The sequence below is a fragment of the Anarhichas minor genome, unplaced genomic scaffold, assembly GCF_050575085.1.
Source record: "Anarhichas minor isolate MPS153535 unplaced genomic scaffold, ASM5057508v1 ptg000062l, whole genome shotgun sequence".
NCBI classification, from domain to species: Eukaryota; Metazoa; Chordata; class Actinopteri; order Perciformes; family Anarhichadidae; genus Anarhichas; species Anarhichas minor.
This window is the reverse complement of record NW_027466508.1, coordinates 1,838,255-1,859,289: the sequence shown is the minus strand read 5'-3', so window position 1 is coordinate 1,859,289 and position 21,035 is coordinate 1,838,255. Positions and strand designations below refer to the sequence as shown.

The window sequence follows — 21,035 nt, the reverse complement described above, 5'->3', positions numbered from 1 at the left end:
GGGATCAGAATGCAACAATATTAGTCAGAGAAAAATACAAAATGTTTTTATTAGACAAAAAAAATCACATCTAAGTTCCTACCTTGAAGACAGGCTCTTGTCGTATATATGTGACGAGATATATTTGTGTTTTTAAGATTCGACTTGATGTCTTGAGTCAATAGCCTAGTTGGTGTTTCAAAGACGTGATGTCAACAGGCAGACCTCTTCCTAGCTCCAGGTACGGGGGCGGTAGTCCCGGTAGCACGCATGTCTCAATGCGTGCAGCTGCATGGAAAGGGAACAGGGTGTTGGCCGGGAAAGACGCCTGTTCAGCTGATCTCGCACAGTAAATAAAGATTTAACGGCTGACAAGGTTATGTCAGAAACTCAGGCCTGACCCAGTAGTGCTGTGTGCACTGTACCTGGCTTTGGGCCCGCCGTGTGTCTCTGCATAATTCCCAACACCATGTGCCTGCCGGTGCACATGTCCCCTGCATCACGCTGTCAGGAGTCCCCTGAAAGGCTGGCTTGCTCCTCCTAGATCTGTTCTGGCGCTCAGGAAGAGCTGCATGTCTTGGACACATCCCAGTTTCCCCTCTTGGATTTATTTCCCCCCTAAGAGTCATAGCAGGGTGACCAGGCCTTGACCTCACCACTGGAGACGCAGTGCGGTGTAGGCTGCATGTTCCTGGTTTGGTTGGGGAGTATGATGTCTGCTTTATACTGTGTTCATTTCTCAATGGTTGCATTTGTGTGTGCAGTCTGTATTAAGAATGCATTTTCATCCTTTGGGGGAATTTGTTGCTTCTGTTTGTTCGTCTAGAGTTTCTGTATGCTGTTCCATAAATAAATCAGCTTGTCATTGGCAGTAACTTACATGGGGACTAAAAAAAAGCCACAATGTTGACAATCTGTGGTGTGGGCGAAATCCAGTACTTTGGGGGTTAAGTTGTGAAAGTTAATGTAATAACTGCTAGCACCATCTGCTGGCCTACTTCCTTACAAAGAGAGAGAGGGAGCGTGTGAGTGAGAGAGCGAGAGAGAGAGAGAGAGAGAGAAAAACGAGTCTGGGTTTTAACGACATCTCTAATATTCATGCTGATGCATTTTGCTGCTTTGTGCTTTCATTTTCCGCCGCTCTGCCTGCCAGAGTGTCGAGCCCACCATACACGCCCCAGCCAGGGAGAGGTGAGGGCAGCGAGGGAGAACGAGGAAAAAGACAAGTGGGGGGGAAAGAAGGAGGAAAAAACAACCGGCCAAACAAGCAAGCAAGCTGACACAAAAGCCCTTTTGTGTGTAATAAAAGGAGTAACCTACCTTATCCTGGCCGGTGAAGGACACGAGAGGCGCAAAAAGGGAAACGGCAAAGCGGAAAGAGCAAGAGAGAACGAGAAATAAGAGGGACAAGGGCTCAGAGAGTCTCAGGGAGGCATAGAGAGCGCGTACGAAAGGCAGGCGGAAAGGGGAATCAATGAGAGGGGAGGAGAGAGGAGCCAGGGGAAGGCAACTCTGACACACACACGCAGGGAGAGAGAGCGAGGGAGACTTGGGTGAAGCCGGACGACGGCAAAGCAGCACGCAGCAGCAGAATGAGAGCTTCCTGGACTGCCACGCACCTCCTCTACCGCCCACAGCGCTGCTCCCTCATCACCCTGTGAAGAGACAAACGAGGGTGAGGGTGAGAGAGAGAGAGAGAGAGCTCCCATGCGCTCCTCTTGAGCCCTGCCCGCTGGGGGAGGAGGAGACGAACGGCTCCAGAGCTCTCGCACTGCCTGAGGAGAAGAAGAGCTGACCGGGGAGGAGGAGGGGAGGCAAACTAGGAGAGAGGGAGGGGAGGGGGGGACTCGCAGCTCAAGGAAGAGTGAGAGAAAAACGACTGTTGAAAGGGGAAGAGTGTGTGTTTGTGAGAGAAAGCGTGAGCGAGCAACGGAGAGAGTAAAAACCCGGCGAAAGGGCAAGGCTTTTGTCAGCCGGTTGGAGAGGGGGAGGAAAGAGGAAGAAAAAAACCCAACCATGTCTACAGTGAAGAGGCCAAGAGGAAGGGTAAGTGAGCTGCTCTGAGAGCTGGGAGGGAGGAGGGACGAGGAGGAGGAGGGGCCGGCAGGAACTGAACAACCTCCTCTGCTACTGGCTCATGCTGCACTGCCGCCATCTTGAACTCATTGCTGCTTTATTTTTCTCCCCTCCATACTCATTTGCTTTACTGTGCTAGACCTTATCAAGGCACACTGGATTTACAGTGCTGTCTGCTCCCCACCTCCACTTTCTATTCATTCCATACGTCTCTTTCCCACCCTCTCTCCGAGCTGCTGTAGTTTGTGTACAGTGTGTGATGTGTGTGTGTGTGTCTGCATGCATGCATGCATGCGTATGCGTATGCGTGTCCTCCATGAGTTGAACCTGTCACTCACCAGAGAGCACACTACATGTGGAAGTGAGGGGGGGGGGTGAGAGCGAGAGAAAACTGGCCAGCCCAAATGGAGCTTACTCTAGCTTTTTTCATGGGCTGTAATGGTCCTCGCCGATTTCCCGGGACTACGTGCTGCTAGAGAGATTGAAATCACTGCAGTGCTGGCAGGCTGTAATTTCAGTTATTTATAGATGTATTACACAGCTGCAGTGCTCCCAGTTTTGGTGCATTTTTATCTTTTCTCTCTCTGTCTCTCTCTCTCTCTCTGTCTCTCTGATGGAAGCCTGTTTTCCTATATTTTCTTCCTCTTGCTGCTTCTTTCATGTGCCCTCATGTTCTTCTGCTCTTGAGTATTACTTTCAACCCCTCCCCCCTCTTTTTTTTCTTTCTCTTTTGTTTTTATAAACTTGAATGAGAACATTCCAGCATGATCCAGTAAATTTCTTCCTAATAGCCTCGGCAGCGTTGCACACGTGAAAATCGTGTGTGTGTGTGTGTTTCCCCCCCCCTTCCTTCCAAATGAAATGCTAGTTATTCAACTCCCTCCCCCCACTTTGTTGGCGAGGTTCAAGCTAATTCTCTTTATTTAGCTAGCAGTGAGAAAAGAAAGGAAAAAAAAAAAGCAGCCGCGCCTGGGCCATGTAGACATACGCACATTTTTAGATTAGGTCATCCATTTATGGGTTTCCTCTCCGCTGGGCTCAAGGCCCACCACAAGGCGCTTGTGTAGGCATAACCGCAGTCACACTATCTATTATTCACATATTATCATGTATAAGCCAGGCTGGATAATTTATGTCTGTATGGATCACTGTACCCTGCCACACTGAGCCAGTGTTTACGCTACCTTTTTCAATAGCATACTCCACCGAACACAATTTCATTTGTGTCGGGCTCGGAGAGAGTTTTCATCTCACACGTTTTCTCCTCCAACCTGATCTGACTGAATTCTTTGGGGGAAGCACTGGCCCATCTCGTGCTGAAGGTGTGCTGGTAGAATTACATAGGAGGCTGGGAGTTGGAAGTGAGCATCATGTAGAGCGAGACGGGTCCAAGCCCCCCCGAGATGGGGCCATCGACGAGCTCTGCTGTCTGAGAGGTGCACACAGTCGAAACAGTTGTTTTTCTCAATGAGCGATAGTTGCACCACTTTCTGTAAAGGTTTGCTTGTGTTACTCGCCTATTAGCTGAGCTGTGTGACTCTATAACGGCCTCATACATTCATACTCATCAGCCATAAAGAGCAACCTCATTGTTTACGGCTTTTATTCATTACTTTTTGTATGTTACAAAATATTAAGACATGTTTACTTTATGAGGCAAATATGTTATTTGTGATACTGGGCTATATAACCAATGTTGACTTAACTTACTTGGTACCTCTTTATGTGGAGAAATGCATAACAATTAGGTGGTTGAAGACTTGTACCTGCACATGTAGCAGCTGATTGACTGCAAAATCTGAGTTTGGTCTTTTTTGTGAGAGACTTTGCTAAACCTCGTCTTTGTGCTACATCAGCTCCAGTCACTCAGCCCTGCTTCAAAGCAGTGCAACTCGTTCCTTCTATAGCACATATAGCTCGGCATCTGAGTTTGGATTTGTGTCATCCACAATAGATGACATCATGCCTGTAATATTTGCCTCAAAGATGATCATAATTCTAAAAAAATGTTTTTATTTCTCTCCCTCGTTCCTCAGCCTCGAAAGAACGCTAATGGTCCCGGTAGCCAGGTACGGGTCCTCAGTCCCCCAGTGAAGAGCAGCTCATCGTCGTCCTCCTCTTCCTCATCGTCTTCATCCTCATCCAGCTCCTCATCAGAGAAGAGGACGCCACGGAGGACACATCATCAGATGGAGGCAGCTACACTGGACAAGCAGGAAAAGGCCAATAGGATAATATCGGAGGCTATTGCTAAGGCCCGGCAGCGCGGGGAAAAGAACATCCCCAGAGTGATGAGTCCGGAGAGTTTCCCCAGCTCTTCCTCGCAGCACAAGCACCGTAACCGCGAGCACAAAGGAAATGGCAAGGCACGGCTGAAAGGGAAGGCCTGTAGGAAGGCCTGTATTGTACCCTCCTCCAAACCCAATAGGAAGGCAAAGATCGGGTATGTAGACACAGCCTTCAATACACTGAAATGCACCATCACTTAATAGTCCTGTCAGGTCCTACCCAAAGCATTTGTAGAATTTCCCTTTACACAGCCTAAACTACTGCAGCAATGGATGAGCCTGAATGAACAAGTGACAAATTCCACAGCAGTAGGTAAACGCAACGCTTGCTCTGATTTAGGGGGAAAATACTAACAAAACAAAACCTGATTCTAAAGACCTGAGGGGACATTTGAGATCTTTGGTGACATAAGACGGTATGACGTTGGTCTTTTTAAATGTGTATCTTAAGAGGCCAAATTTGCTGCTGTCCTCTTATATCTGGCAAGCTGCTGAATCGCTAAGCCATCTCTCTCCACATCATCTATTGACGGCACCATAAATAACATTTGAACTACACTATTAATGTAAAATCAATCTCTTTCAGAGTACAAGCTGGAGCCTGTTGGGGTTCAGCTGAGAATCTAAGCAATGTTACTTCGTAATTAAATCACAATGTTAGGAGGATGCTCATATTAAACGATGCATACATTTCACTACGTTTGGATTGATCACTCACACCTGCTGCCTGTGCTGTTGTTGCCTATTTTGTACTGATTCAACCTGCTTGTGTACGGGCTGTTTTTGCTGGTACGTGGTTTTACTAGTGTGCATTTTTCTGCCTGTGTTTGCCAAGATGGAAGCTCAAAGTTCAACAGAATTTACAGCACGCCATAACAATAAACCGGGCTCAGTCATCAGCATAGGCATGGGAGGAGCAAACAAAGGCTGCATTTACATGTGAGACAGTGCTGCCGAGTATATTCAGGAAAGTAGCGCTGATGTATAGATACCGTGATCTGCCTCCCATCCCCCTGTTTAACTGCTATAAGCAGAGTGTAGCTACAAGCCACACCCAGCACAAGCTATTGAAATATCAGCTGGTGCAGATGTGAGGGGAGGCAGCAAGCTGAAGGAAAAAAGGGGGGCGGGGGGGAATGTTTGGACACGGTAATGTCAGATTGCGCTGCTGAAAGTGACTGACAATGGTCAACAATGATATCTGGCTGGCAGCTCTGATGATTAATAATTAGATGAGCTAGGCGGAGGGAGAAAAGCTGTTGCAGACAATGGGTTTTGCGTGGCGTGTGTGATTATGAGAAAGTTGTGGCTGCGCTGATGTTTAAGAAGATGGTGAGATGATGGAGGAATCGGTCCCAGTGACACAGTTCTATCTTTTCAGCTTCAGTTGGCTGTACATGCCGAGTGTTGCTGACAGTGACTCGGACCTCTTAGCTAGTTGTTGCTCTGGTGGCATCACTGAACGCGCTCAGTTTTGATCATCAAGTAAAAGCTCCGTTTGATCACGTCATTTAACTTTGAGACAAAACCCTCTTGAGTTCAGGTAGCTTCACTCTGCACACCCAAATCCTTTTTTCCCCTACCTTACCACCTTGCAGTCATGCAGACGAAGCTCAGCTTTTAATCAAATGCAGTCTTAAAGGGCAGCTGACCACTGCATTCTGTCATTCAAATGTGTTACCGATAACGGCCCTTGTTGTTACAGGGTAACGAGCTGTGTAACCCATTTTTATTACGTGTGACCATACTTGGCCTACATGCAGGAAAAGCATCAGATTAGGGTGCATGCACCATAACCTGCTTATGGAGCCAAATATCGTCTCAACCTTTGTATATAGAGTTCATTACGTCATGCTTTTCAGCCATTTTGAAATGTCAAATTCCTATTCTTATTTCTTCTTCTGCTTATTCAGTCTGGTCAGATGACAGAGTTAATAATAGTTAAAAATCTCTCAGAATCTTTTATACACACATGACCTCATATGCATGTCTGATAGCTTTGTTTCTCAATTTGTTAAAGTTTCACAACAGTCAAATGTTTTCTGTCCTGTGGTGTTGGTATTAATGCTACAGTTTAAGCTCTTTTGAGCATAATGAAATCCAAAGCATTTCAACTTTTGCCATTTATGCTGTACTTTCAGAGTGTTGATTGTTATATACTCACAGTTATAGATAGTAATATATAATAGGCCTCTCATGTAGTGAAAGTGGTTAAGACCACTTTACAAGGCTTTTAAAGCTACCTCCACAGAACAGGGCACATTATCTTGTCTGAGTCTCAGAACAGTTCTGCTTGAGTTTGACAAAATGATCAGGGACACCTCTGAATGTGACCCTGTAGTTTGTCTGAATTCTGCAATGCTGTGACTGCACATTCAGTGGCTACATATGTGTGATGCAGAGTCTTTTCAAAGTCCTTTAGGATGTGGCTGCACTGATCGTTTACAGTTGTAGCACCGACTCTGTGGCCCTCTCCCTTTGTTTTAATTGAGAGAAGTAGTTCAGACGTATGGGTCCTTGCTGCAAATGTGGCACGGACGTATAACTCTCTATATGAGAAGAGGCTTGTGGGAGTGTGAATGTTTCGTCCGAGGTGTAAAGATTCATAGCTGGTAAATGCTCCTAGTAGAGCTTTTCTAAAGAGCTGCCCTTAATGATGAAGCTTGAGGCCTCAGTAATAAAGAGTCATTTGACTCTTGATGTGGAAAAAATACACTCGCAGAAGCAGAATGTCCTTTTCCCCTTTTATTAGAAATGATCCATTATAAAAACATGAAGATAAACTTACTTGTATTGCGTTCCTTAAAGGCATGATGAGTAGGATTTTTCTAAAAAAGCAATGTATAGACTCATACAAAAATAATCCCGGTCAATCATCACCTATGACCCACTAGGTGTGTGTGTCTGTATCTGCAGACACCTAGCTCTCCGCCTGTATTGTCTCTTTTCTATTCATATTGCGGTTTGCGACTGTCGATCTCTATCAAAACGTATCTACCAGGTGCCAGATCGTAAGCGCGCGTCCAAGATGAACTTTTAAAAAACGCAGACCCAGTGAGTGGACAAAGCTTGGTCCAATAGTGAAGAGTGAATCTTGGGTTGGCTTTCAAACGCTGGCGAGCATCTCAACCCTCGTTGAGCCGGGGAGGAGGTGCCAACTTTTGAATGTGGTGTTTACAACCCGCAACCGAGAATACTCATGCTCCCTTTTAAAGGACAATAGCGCATCCAGGCAGGTAGGTCCACTTGAATCATGAGCAGACAGAGAGTGATCAACTAAAACATAAAGACTTCCGTATTGGCCTGAACACCAGATGACTTGATTCTTCGTTTCTACAACACTAGCTTTTGGCCTTTAGTCGAACAAAGTAGGCAGATGTAAAGGTTGTAACATCAGTGAAATGAAAACCGATATAAGACAAAAGGCAGACGGGAGGAAGCTTGCCAGCCTAGCGGGACAAACAATCAGGCCATAACATAACACTAGTGTTAACGGGTGTAACAAGTAACAGCGTTGCGGTAGATCACTCCAGTCTAAAAGGGAACATGTGCTCTGAGTGTGCTGCAAAGTTCTATGTTTCAAACTCTACCTCGGACTTCTTGTTCTCTGTACCTGTCAAAGCCCTCTAACTTCAGTACTGACGTCTGGGAGTGGAGACAAGTCGCCCATGGAGTGCTTTCAGAGCACGTACTCTTTTGGGACTGCCTTGTACCAGTCTGTATTTGGTTTGAACCACCAAATTCTAGTGAGGCCGGTGTTTGCTCATCTGCACAGGTGAGGTCGGGATGTGTGTCTATACACAGCGACGTTGGAGGGTATAGTTGTTTTGAGAGATTCATACTAGAGGAGAGTCCTGATCGTATGCATGCACCACCCAGGATCTCCCCATGAAATATTAATGCATCATGGCTGCAGAACGTACTGACCTCCTGCTAAAGTCATTACTTCAGCCTCCGCTCTGCGTTCAGAAAGCTTCAGGTAACGGGTCGTGTGTGCAGTGTGTGTGACTCTTCTTTAAGCAGGGAATGGGGACTGATATTAGACCGTCACCCTAACTGTAAGAGTCAGTTTCTCTGAGACTACTGTCATTACCACCCGAGTTTCTGCTAGAATCCTCAATTCCATTTAATTGCTAGTAAGTGCCTTCTGGATTACTTTTCTAGTTGACTCTACTAGCAGGTTGGGGTGGGTGGGGGGGTCATATCATCGCATGGAAAATCAGTCTGACTGATGAGAAACATAAATGAAAGCTGCTGATAGAAATATGGATGCACCAGCTGCCGTGGCAGGTGGACTAGCAACATGACACGTATCCAAGAGAAATGTGTCTATTGAAGTGCTCTAACATCAAGTAGGCTCCTGATCAGAGGGTGTTTGAGGAAAATACAACCACGTCAGAAGTTTCCATTACCAAAGTCTCAACGGATAACTAATAAAAGTCAGCTACTGTGGAATTGAAACTGCTCTAAATGGGATTTATCTTTTGTTATTAACATTCGCTCTCATTTAATCTGGGCCTTTTTTTTTTTTTTTTTTTTTAATCAAAGCTTCAACATAGACTGTAAGATCCAAAAGCCTTAAAACGAATGAAAACATAGACGCTCCTGTGCTTTGCTGTCGGATGGGGACAAAACCCCGGAGAATCACTGATCTGTTTGAGTTTCACTCATTTATAGTATTTGTTTCAAAAGTGGTTATATTCTTTTATACATAAAAGCAGACATTTTCACATGGTTAAAGAAGCACAGGTGGTGTGGCTCTGTTTGTATTGCATCTGAAGAATAAGAGTTAAGTGGGTTTTCCATGTGTCATTTGACTCTCTCATTTAATATTTAATGGCCTCTTTTCATTGAAAGAGAAACTGAAATTCATCATGCTGCGCGTGTATCTATGGTAGTAAAGGTTTATTGCAAATATCACCTCAGCTTTTTGGGAGGGTGACCACAGGGCCTTCATCACTGCATCTAACTGAGGAGAGATTCATTTTCAGTAGAGATACTGTTGTACATTTCAGCATTTTATTTTATTTTTTAATTCAAACAAAGGCACTGGTAGATGTTAGATTTTTAGCCTCCTGTAATAGTTACATATGTGCGTCAACCTATTTACTAAATCTACCCTCGGGTGAGGCAAAGGTTATTTAACAGGCCAGGCTTGAATGATCACAGCTCTGTCCGTGCTGGAATTTGCTTCTCCAGGCAGCCTACCTGCTGAAAAATAAGCTCCCATAATCATCAGATGAAAGCACTTTGCCGCTCAATCCCTTTTTTGTTTCTCCCTCCCCCCCCCTCCTCCTTTTGCATTTTTCCTAATATAAATGTGGTTCTTCCAGCTTGCTCAAAGCCGTGCATATGTTTCCTGTGAGCGGGCATGTTCTAAATATGCTGATACACCAAAGCAGCAGGATAGCAAGGACATATCAAACAAAATGGTGCTTGTGAGATCAATTACATGATAGAAAATGGAGGTTTAAGTGTAGCGTATATGCAGCAGCATATAGCCGTTCATATTTCACAGCTTGCCTGCTAGCCGTCTAATCTCTTTTTCCCTTCACTTTTTCATTAGGAAGAGCAAAAGCTGTTTTTTTAATAGTGTTTTCCTGGGTAATCCCTCGCAGGGTGCATATGTGTGTGCATGTTCATGTGTGCTATGCAAACATGTTGTGGGTCTGTGTTAGTCCTTGAGTTGAACGTCGTTATAAGTATACACATTCTTGTGTGTGTGTGTGAGCATTGCGCATTTTTTATAATGTTTGCTGATTAAAGCAGAAATCCCCTGTGTGGCCATGTGCACTGTGCTGATACAGTATTTGTCTTTTGAGAGGCTTGATGGTGCTGTTACTACTGCTTCCAGTTGTGTGCTCTAACGCACTGAAATTATAGCCCTCCATTCATAAGAAGGGGGGATTTCCTGTTGAGGACCAGCACTACTGTCTCAATAAGCCCCTCAGGATGAGACACACACACCACGCGCTTAACAGCAATTTTAAAAGAGTTCTCTGTCACACACAGAATTTCTGAGGTAGACACACTTAAAGGCGAGGAAGGTCTCTGAGATGCTGCCACGTTGTAGTCTTGGTCTGCATAGCACTATCATATCTTGATTATATTAAAATTAAAATCCTCACACACACACACACACTCCCAGTGGCGGCATGCCAAGTAGGGCAGGACAACACTGGGGGGACGAGGCATGGAGGTTATTTGGCACAATAGGAGGATGGGAGCAAAGCAAGCCCCCGACAGCAACTAGCCCATCACTCTGAGGAAGAAGCTAGCTGTAGCCTATCACCGGGGATCGCTCTGTAATGTCAGATCGGGGGCAGCTGTAGTCTAATTAGAGATGCAAGATTATGTCTGGAGGACGGCCTCTTTAAATCCTGGTGGGGAGGCAGATAAATCACTTTCCTCTCCACCAGTAAACACATTAAGGGCAGCCAGCACCATGTTTATGAAACCAGGTGGTGCTGAGTAGGATGGACTGCTCATGGACTAAAGACCTCCATGATTGACAGCGATCTGTGTCTGTGTCAAGACAGTTTAACTGAGCAAATAATGGCATGTGAAATATTGTACAGAAAATTAACATGGAAATGGATTTCAAAGTGAAATGTTTTTTTCATTTTTGGTATCAAAATGACTAAACATAAATCAAGGGCGGCTTCCCACACATGCCGGAGTGCTGTCACCATCTCCTTGTGTCGTTTACTGTTTTAATTATAGAGAAGAAATTTCATTGCTTCCTAAAGTAATTATCACAAAATACAACTATAGACAGCCTTTTTCATAAAGGTTTACATTTTAATTATCCAAATACTAAGCAGTTGACTGTATATTTCAAACCTTTTTTACATTCTAAATGAAGGTTTTTATACCATGTTTATTCTAACGCTGTCTCTGCATTGCTTTCTCTAACAACAAATGCTCGGCTGCTAACAATTCTATTCTTTTTGTATTGTTATTCTTTTATAAAAGAAACGAGGCAGTTGTCGCAAAGCTCCCTGAATGTGCCTTGATTGTACCACAACCAGTTTTTAAAGCAGGCTTGCATAAAATATCCAGCCTGTTGAGAAGACCAGGTTGAATATACTCCACACTGTTGTTCACGGCAGATCACACTCAACATTTGAGACCTTGAATGCGTCACTCCAGAATCAGCCTTGGGTGTATACTGTACTTAGATATGTGGACATAGTTTTTACACGCACTCTGACAGTTACAGTTAGATGGTCTGAGAGTGAGGTTTCATGTGTTCATTCGGTTGACCACGAGTTCGGTCTTAACTACATGTAGCACTGTAAGAGGAGACCCCTTCTGCAAATAGACTTCAAATAAATAAATCAGACTCGAGCTTCATATCATGTTGTATCGGCAGCATTCTGCAATATATGAAATATTTTAAATCAAACTCTGGTTATTATGTCAAGTTCTCCATTGCATTTCTTAAGCTTGTCAGTGTTAGCCTTCTAACCGTCACATAGCGATCCTTCTCTTAGAATTCAAGGTTAGCCGGTAGGGTAACGCTATGTAACTGCTTGTGCAAAAGCTCTATAGCCAGTTCTTCACATCAAGGAGACTCGACTCTGACCTCGAAGAGGAGAGCTGACTGCTTTCAGGCCTCTTTTTCTACGTACGATGTTAATTTAAAAGTCCTTCCTGTCATTTGAGAAAATATATTTCACCTTGTGGCGAGGCTATCTGGGCTGTGTGTGTGTGTGTGTGTGTGTGTGTGTGTGTGTGTGTGTGTGTGTGTGTGTGTGTGTGTGTGTGTGTGTGTGTGTGTGTGTGTGTGTGTGTGTGTGTGTGTGTGTGTGTGTGTGTGTGTGTGTGTGTGTGTGTGTGTGTGTGTGTGTGTGTGTGTGTGTGTGTGTGTGTGTGTGTGTGTGTGTGTGTGTGTGTGTGTGTGTTTCATCATATTAAGCTCTGCCATGCTTACAGAAGAGCTGCAACCATTAATTGATTGAAAGTAATTGGATAGTCTGTAATCTGAGTAATGTTTAATTGTGGACAAAACAAGACTTTTGAGGATGTCATCTTGGGCTTTGGGAAACTTTTCACCATTTTCTCACATTTTATGGACCAAACGCATAATTGAGTAATCGAGAAAATCATCGTCAGATTAATCTGAAAATGGATATAAGCGTTAATTGCAGCCCTGGCTCACATGTACTGTACAGTACGTGGCAGTACCCAGGAGCCACCTCGCCATCCACGTTGTGTCTGTTCGGGCTCAATCGATGACTTCACAGCCCTCCAGTATCGCGTTTCACAGTTGAGGTTTTCCATATGAGGATCAGAGAGATGCTTTTAGCTGCTGAGGTGATGCGACGCTGGTATTCTGCTCGGCCCGTATCTCAGTCAGCTTTGAAGGGGTGGACGAAGAACAACGCTTCCAGGTGGCACAGCTGGTTATTTATTTTTCATCGTGCCACTCTGACTTGGCACATTTCATAACCATTCATAGTGTCGGTGGACATGTGCTGGTGTTGTTTTTCACAGGAAGTGACATCACCATGAACATTGCCGCCCACATTGCCAAATGCACTCCCAAGGGCATGTTGCATGGCAACCATAAAGTGTCATTGTCGAGAGGATTTGTGAAATGTAATATCATCTCGTGGAGGCAGGGACGGCTGGAAGAATCTGCTGTTTCACACAAGAATAGGTGTGTGTGTGTTTGAGCGTTTGTCTCTGTTCTACTCACAGATTACTTCTGTCATTAAGTACATAGTTCAGGGTTAGGTACTGCAAACTTAAACTGCCTTAAAGTCTCCATCTCTTGCCAACTGACACCACAGTCAGCTGAGTTGACAAGCGATGTTAAAGTTGGACAAATGCTGGATATAACAAAGGTTTTCTATTTGTTTTGTTTACAGCTCACTGTTCTGTATTACTGAAAATGCAGTTTAGTGGCTGTCTGTTATTGTGGTGATTACTTGTTGTATCTTCACACACTTTCTTTGACATGTGCAGATGTCACCAGATGGTGACGGTCTATGATGGAGGGTAAACCATGATGCAAGCAGCCCTATCAGAGACAGAAATAGGAAGTCTGTGGACATGCTGCCGCTGCATCTAAATACATGGAATCAATAAAGAAAAAGGAAGTGTCTCTTTTAAATGGTTGACTTGTTGAACAATCTGATATGCTGTCTTACCAGGTTGGCTTCCTGTTCCTTACAGGACCTCCTCCTGTCTAGTGGGGCCACTTGCTGTCCAACAGAATGAATGTTTGCCAACAATTGAAGATATTGGCAAGCGTGGGAATCTTTTGTTCACACTCGATACGAGTCCCTGATGTAGTCTCGTATGAACGAGCCCTACTGGGACGTCCTTCTCACGAGAGACATACCTGCTCATGCAACAGATCTAGAGTGTGTGGAGCACAGAGCGTGTTTGCCTTCGAAGTGAGGTTTTGTAATGTTTATGAAAACGAGAGTGAGAGAGTGAAGATGCCGTTGCGTGTCAGTGTGATAGCACCCCCCATCACGCCAAGCCCGGGTTTTGGCGCCTGTGGCTTCCAAGAGATAATACATGTGGAGAGGCGCAAGATAGGAAGCGTGTGCATATGTAGTGAGAGAATGTATGGGGAAAGGTCACAGAAATAATATGCGACTGTGTGTGGAAGAGAGCGTTGAAGATGAAGCTCTGGCAAAAAGTATAAGCTTTCTCTATTCATTGTGCAATCTGCTGCTATCTGGGCTCCTGATATTATCACATCCCAGCAGTCTGTCTCGGTACTACAATTGTACATTAGGCCATGCTGAGAATTGCAACACTCACAAATTTAGCAATTTTAGCTTAAAGGGGAACATATTTGCCTAATTATGATCAAATGATATTGAATCAGTGGACTAGGGAGCAATTCCTCTCTCCATAAACTCGGGCAGCAGCTGCCATTGTGAGGATGTTAATACATGTAAGCGTTTCCTACCATACTTCAGCTGGTCCCGCACATGGGTGAAGTTTTCCTTTCTGCTAGAAATAATCTTGGGTTAATACAACAAACCTACTTTCTGGCAGAAAGCCCTCAAGGCAAATGTGTGCGCTTTTCCCTTAGCCGTTAGTGTATGTATGTCAGGGTCTAAAATTGCATGCTGACAGCCGTGCAGTGAGAGATTCTTAAAGAATATAGGCTACTGCTGCATGTATTGCTTATGGACCGCAGTGCTGCAGATGCAAATCTATGAATTATTTTCTTTCACTCCATCTTGCATACTAGTGCAAACCTGCAGGGGGCTATGCGTGTGCAGCCTGCAATGAAATGAAAGAAATGTTTTTCAATCTTCAACGTGCTGCTTATTGGTTCGTCTGCCATGCTCTCTTTTTAACGTCTGTATGACGACACTTATAATCCATTAAAGACAGTCCTTCACCAAAGCAGTTGAAGATATTTTTATCATTGTCAGATTAATTTTAGAAATGTTGATATGAACACTGCCGCCATTTGTGAGATTCTTAAACGCGTGTTAAATGTTGCTAGATTTTAATTATACATGGAATTGGTTTCATTACACAGATCAAACACCTAAAGACCGCCTGTGCCGATGATCTCGAGTCACCTCTGGGCATTGTCATGACTCCCATTAACAACCTTTAACGTTACTGTATGAACGTGGTTTCATTACTTCAGCTATCATCTCATCAGTCGTATTCATGGTGTGCTTTTCCTCCCCACAGGAAAATTGTGATCAAGATTGGGAAGAAGAAGAAGCGAAAGCCGGAGTCTTCAGAGGAGTCGGATGATGACCCCCCCCCTCGACACGCTGCTAAAGATGACTCCGTACGATCCAGCATTTACACACACTCACAAACTGACATATGTATATATCTATATATCTATAGCTACAATAGTAACCGGGGCTGTAATGCTTGGGAACACTTTGAGTGTATTTCATCCCACTTAATCATATTACAATATCAATCCTAAACTGTGAGACAACTCTCTTCAGTGAATTGCCTTCATTTGACTGTTTTACTTCCCCGCCTTATTCAGATGAGGTTGTGACGGTAATACATGTGTTGTCACACCTCTGCTAAAAGAAAACGTATGGAAGTTCCTGATCTTTTTCCATTCCGGTACAAGGCATTGAGTGAAGCGGTGTCCTCGGTCTGGCTGTTGACACGGCTGCCGAGCCCAGAGGAAGGCTTCACAGACTGGGCTTGAGCCTTGGTGGATTGACTCTGTGGTTCACGTGGGGGTCATGCAGTGGGTGGCTATCTCAAGTATACTCGCTTATCTGTGCTGATGACGGAGATATGATGGAGACATCATCATCTCGGCATTATCTAGGTCAACAGCACCCTGATGTGCACACACCTAAATTTAACTAAAATTTTCATTTAAAAGGAAACGCAGTTGCCACAGCCACCAGTGAAATTAAAATCCTCCAGGGATGTCATGTTTGTTTGATAACATAACACTTAGCTAAATTAAGGGATCACATAGTTTTTTATTTAAAATCCAGATTCTATTTTCCACCAAACACAAAGTACCGCTGTGGAAAATGAGTGGTTGCTCAGAGGTTGAGATTTTTCAAGGTACAAACAAAGGGAGAGGGGGGGGGGGGGGCTCTGAAATGTACGCTGGCTATGTGATCGGATCAATATAACGGTTTAGGTAGGTATCTTTTCCATCCATCCATTAACGCAGGGCTGACACACAGAGACAGACAACCATTCACCCTCACACCTACGGGCAATTTAGAGTCATCATGTAACCTACGGTGCATGTCTTTGGAGGGAGCCGGAGAATCCGGAGAGAACCCGCGCTGCGATGGTGATAACATGCAAACCCCACACAGAATTGCCGCCCAGCCTGGGATCGAACCCGGGCCTCTCTTGCTGTGAGGCGACAGTGCTAGCTACCGTGCAGCACCGAGGTTTTCTTCTTCTTTTTTTAACCTTTATAGATATCTGCCATGTTAAGAGAGACATGTCTGAATGAGTGGGGATGACAACACGTGACTTTGTATCCTCCCCCGCCCCACCACCTCCTCCGTCTTTCCTTTTTGCCTCCTATCCGGACTATTGCCTATAATGTAATTACTCTCATTAAACGCCGCCCATGGCCTCGATGAATACAGTCTGATGACTCATTTAGGATAATCCTGTGGAAGAAGTCAAAGTACCGTGGCTGACAGCTAGGAAAAGCATGGCCACCTCAGGGGTTCAGTACTCTAGTCAGTGGCAGGTTTGACTCTGCAGCTTCTGGTCAGCTTGGGTTTGGGGATGTGAGGGTATATCTCCACGGGGATGTTATACTCCACACTTAATTAGCTTTGGCTCAGTGGCATTCATTCCTAATTAACTACATATTACCATCAGGAGGGGCTCGTGTATTGATGCAGGATACAGCAGCCCACGCATATGATCATTATAAAGGCGTGACGGGAAGAATTAGACAGAAGCTGGATTTTAAAGCACTCTTGTTTTGTGTGTGGGGTTTTTCAGTGCATAATGTTTTATCAGAATTTCTTCCTTGTTTCATTTAAATTGAATATGAATAGCTAGAGTTCTCTGTTGAATCAAAATTATAGATTGCATCAACAATGTCACAGGGACAGTCTGAGATCTAAAAACCTGCGTGAGTAAATGTTGGATCCGGAGTAACCACGATGTCTGGCCGTTGTTGCAAACTCAGAGGCTTGATAATAAATAAGTCATGACTCATGATTGAGGGAACAGTGTGGTACTGTGTGGTTTTTCAGTGTGGTTTACCGCGGAGCATCTCTGTTCATTGATATACACGTGTATAATAGTGATATTGATGCTTTTTATGATATACGGTGAGACCATACTAGTTAACAAGCACACACGGAGAATATCGTCGCGTAAATGGCCAGTAAGCATGAGTGTACTGTACATGTGCAAGACAATCATTTGTTCTAGCGGTGTGAACATCTGCTCAAACCTGCCCCACCTTCACATGTCAGATTACTGATAAAAGATCAAGTTTTAATTTTATTTTTCAGTGGTGATATTGATGTATGAAGTAGCTGATCAAGATCAGTTGAATATATTGTAAATGTGTTTTTTTTCCTCCTTGGCGTTCCTAGAAGAGGCGATCCAATCGGCAGGTGAAGAGAAAGAAATACGCTGAAGAGCTGGAGGCCAGGTTGTCGGATGACGAGGTTAAGGTTATTGTCAAGGCCAAGAAAGCCAACACTGCAGCATCCAAACAGCCTGCTGTTCAACTCTTTGTCGTAAGTAGTTCTGTCTACAACCCCCCAGTTGCTTAGAAGCAGAGTTTAAATGTATTCATTTTTGAGAAAACTTGAAAAAGAGAGTGCGGAGAGAGACTCGTTACTTCCATTGCTGATGAATCATTAATTGTATTTAAAGTATTTGTTGGCTAACAAACAATCCATGCAAAGAATGTGTTTCTGGCAACGATGCACTAAATATTGTTGAAAAGAACTTACTTGTCTACCGGAAAATCAAGCACACACTTGGTGGAAGAGCAACAGCACAACGTGCTCAGTGAAGCGCAGCGCAGCACAGCTTGTTCTCTTCAGCAACACATTGTGACGTACAAACCAGGACCCCTGCAGTAGGCCTGTACAAACAGGAGGAGGACGATGCAGATTCAGTGGCCATTTCAAAATGTACAGAACGGCAGGGAAATCCGGATGGGATTAATGTGACGATGGCTCTGCTGAAAAACACTTTTCTACAAATATATCGTCGAAAAATTCCACCCTGCTTTTCCTCGTCTAAATCAGTGATACTTTTTGAGTTGCTCTGCCGGAGTAGCGAACTCTAGCCCCTCAAGTCAGTTTTATTTATATGCAACAAATATGCCAAAGGGGTTCACAATCCGTTCGTCTTATGACAGCCTCTAACCATAGGTCTTCTATTCAGATAAGGAACAAAAATAACTGTTGTGCTCAGGAAGAGCACAACTGTGTGCAGACGGTGCAGTTTTTATTTGCATTTTTATTATTGCACACTGTGGTGTGTGTGTGTGTGTGGTTTTTGTATTCTGAAGTGTCCTGAGGCTTATGCAAATCATTTCTGCTCAGGGGAACTATGAAGTAACACTTGCCATTAAATCCTTCATGTCCGCTGCATTTGTAGGAGAATCCCAGTGAAGAGGATGCTGCGGTTGTTGACAAAATCATGTCTTCTCGTATCGTCAAGAATGAGGTAGGGATGTTCTGCCCTTTCTTTCCCTGCTTTTTAGTGATTTTTGTTGGATATTGAGATCTTTATTTGTATATTTTATCAATCTAAATTCCTCTCTACAGGTCTCTCCAGGAGTGGTGGTCGAAGGAGAGGAGTATTTTGTAAAATACAAAAACTAGTAAGTTCACTTGCAGTTTGTTTGAATTAGCAACTGTTGAATGAATAACACTATCAACCATAACAGAAATATTCAAAAATAATATTGTGTGTATTATACTTGTATAATAATCCCTGTATAAGTAAGTGTGTGATCTGTTCATAGATGCCATTGCAGATAATACTTTTATACTTCCTAAATTCTAACACATTTTTAAAAACTAAACTAAACTGAAGGCATTGTGAAAAGATGCTGAATACGAACTATGTGCTTACATGACTACACAAGCGTCTCAGGCATCCTGGGTCAGCTTTCAGTATTGCCATGTAAATGCTGCAACAGTGATTACATTTCTCTTCTGTGAACTCAGGAGCATTATCAAAAAGTCTATCGAACATTAGGTTTACCACCACGGCCTCCCAGAGAAATCATTTCTTTTCACCTGACGGATAATCTGTCATCAGCCAGATTGCATTCATTAAGTTTTCATCCAAATGATGAAAAGGATTGAAAAATGAATGTCGCACAAGAAATTTGATATACCAAACATAATGGAGGAGGTCAGCGACTTTCTAAACGGCATTTCAGTAAAAAACTGTGACCACATCTGCAGTCTGTGTTCACACCTGCTGGCCTCAGCGGTTGCCCCAGATGCTGTTTAGAGGGTGTTTTTCAGGGTTTCTCACCTTAGCCTGAATGTGTGTGTCTGTGTGTGTGTGTGTGTGTGTGTGTGTGTGTGTGTCTGTGTGTGTGCGGGTATCAGCTCCTACCTACACTGTGAGTGGGCCACGGAGCAGCAGCTGGTGAAGGACAAGAGGATTCAGCAGAAGATCAAACGTTTCAAGATGAAACAAGCACAGAGGGCGCTCTTCTTTGCAGATGTAAGGCTGTGCGGCTGTGTTTTTATTACGTGAACAATCATATTTTGGCATTTGTTATGAGCAGGCATGTGTTTAGTGTACATGGATATGACTGTGTGTGTGTGGATGTTTAATTTACTTTTTGTGTTTTGTCTGTGTGGACAGACACATCTGTGTGCATATTTGAATCTCTTAACTCGCTCACTCGATGCAGTAGTAATACTTATCTCAGATTCCAGATGGTGAGTGGGCATTTAGGTTTATTCTCCCTCTTTCCTTCCCTCTTGTCTTTCTTTGTGTCTCTCTCAGATGGAAGAGGACCCCTTTAACCCGGACTATGTAGAGGTAGACAGAGTGCTGGAGGTGTCGTATTGTGAGGACAAAGACACGGGAGAGGTAAAGTGAATCCTCTTCCGTTTATTAATTAAATCTGTGAGTAGTGTGTATGTGTGTGTGTATTTGTGTCTACGTGGCTGAACATGCTTTACTCTTTTTAAGTTTTTTGTGGGGTTTTTTTCTTCCACTATATTCTCCACTCTAGTGATGTCTTTGTATCTCAGAAGGGCCCAAGGCCATCCTAACGGGCTTCCTCGCAGCCTTTGTTAATATTATAAAAGCAGAGCTTGGCCTCGCTCTAGTCTTTTGCAGCGCTAATTCTCCTCCGGCTGCTGCAGGAGGTGGTGTACTACCTGGTGAAGTGGTGCTCGCTGCCTTATGAGGACAGCACCTGGGAGCTAAAGGATGATGTCGATCAGAGCAAGATTGAAGAGTTTGAGCAGCTGCAGGCAGTCAAGCCAGACTCGCGCAGGGTGGTAAGCTATGCCCTCCGACATTCCTTACTCTGTCGCTCTCAAGCTGAATACATGTATATGTATTTTTTCTTTTGTTGCTGGTATTTTGAAGCGCTAATAAGATAATAATTTAATCTAATTGATTATGCAGATTTGTTGCAGTGGAATCTTTGAGAATGTACTTTCACTGCACCATCCAAACATATGTATTGTGAGATTAATGTGCATCATAAGCCAAAAGGCCACACTCACACAGAGAAGTGAACAAACTGAGGAGACTCAGAAACACCTGCTGCCAGTCACTTCAAGAGCAGTGAATGATGTTTGTGCTGTAAAAAATAAGATATTCACTAGTTAAGATTAAAGCTAAAACTTGAAGGGGATGGTAATAAAATGACCATGTTTTTAACTGCAAATCACAGACTGTGCCCCATGAAGCAAAACACATGGTTGTATTTATAGTATAGTATTGTAACCAGACTTCTCACAGATTTGTCATGTGATTTGTACTGTCTTGGATAAGCTCTAATTCAACAGACCCTTCAGGATTGTTTTTCAGGTTATATTTACTCTTGTCATAGTCGCGTCCTTGTCCACTAGAAAGAGTCCCACTGTTTCCCAGTATTGAAACAAATGCATAAATGCTTGCGGCCATGCATATGCAATAAAACCGGAGTCACTACCACACCACCGTTTGCTATGTTTCCCTCTTTGCCTTACTTATAAAAAACATCAGAGATGAAGCAACCCATTGAGT

At 43.9% G+C, this 21,035-nt stretch overlaps 1 protein-coding gene across 10 annotated transcripts in view; it reads left to right on the top strand.

The window, feature by feature from the left end:
- The window catches only part of chd9 (chromodomain helicase DNA binding protein 9), a 63,775-nt gene that overhangs the window by 19,065 nt on the left and 23,675 nt on the right, over nt 1-21,035 (top strand). For 8 of the 10 annotated variants that reach the window (XM_076077639.1, XM_076077641.1, XM_076077640.1 and 5 more), the window contains 8 exons: nt 4,092-4,498; nt 15,024-15,126; nt 17,402-17,548; nt 18,423-18,491; nt 18,593-18,648; nt 19,391-19,508; nt 19,797-19,883; nt 20,162-20,299. In XM_076077639.1, coding sequence (XP_075933754.1) covers nt 4,092-4,498; nt 15,024-15,126; nt 17,402-17,548; nt 18,423-18,491; nt 18,593-18,648; nt 19,391-19,508; nt 19,797-19,883; nt 20,162-20,299 — 1,125 coding nt within the window. Of the gene's footprint in view, nt 1-1,828; nt 2,026-3,291; nt 3,492-4,091; nt 4,499-15,023; nt 15,127-17,401; nt 17,549-18,422; nt 18,492-18,592; nt 18,649-19,390; nt 19,509-19,796; nt 19,884-20,161; nt 20,300-21,035 lie in introns of those variants that run through there. The other 2 variants (XM_076077642.1, XM_076077644.1) reach the window with 2 other exon arrangements.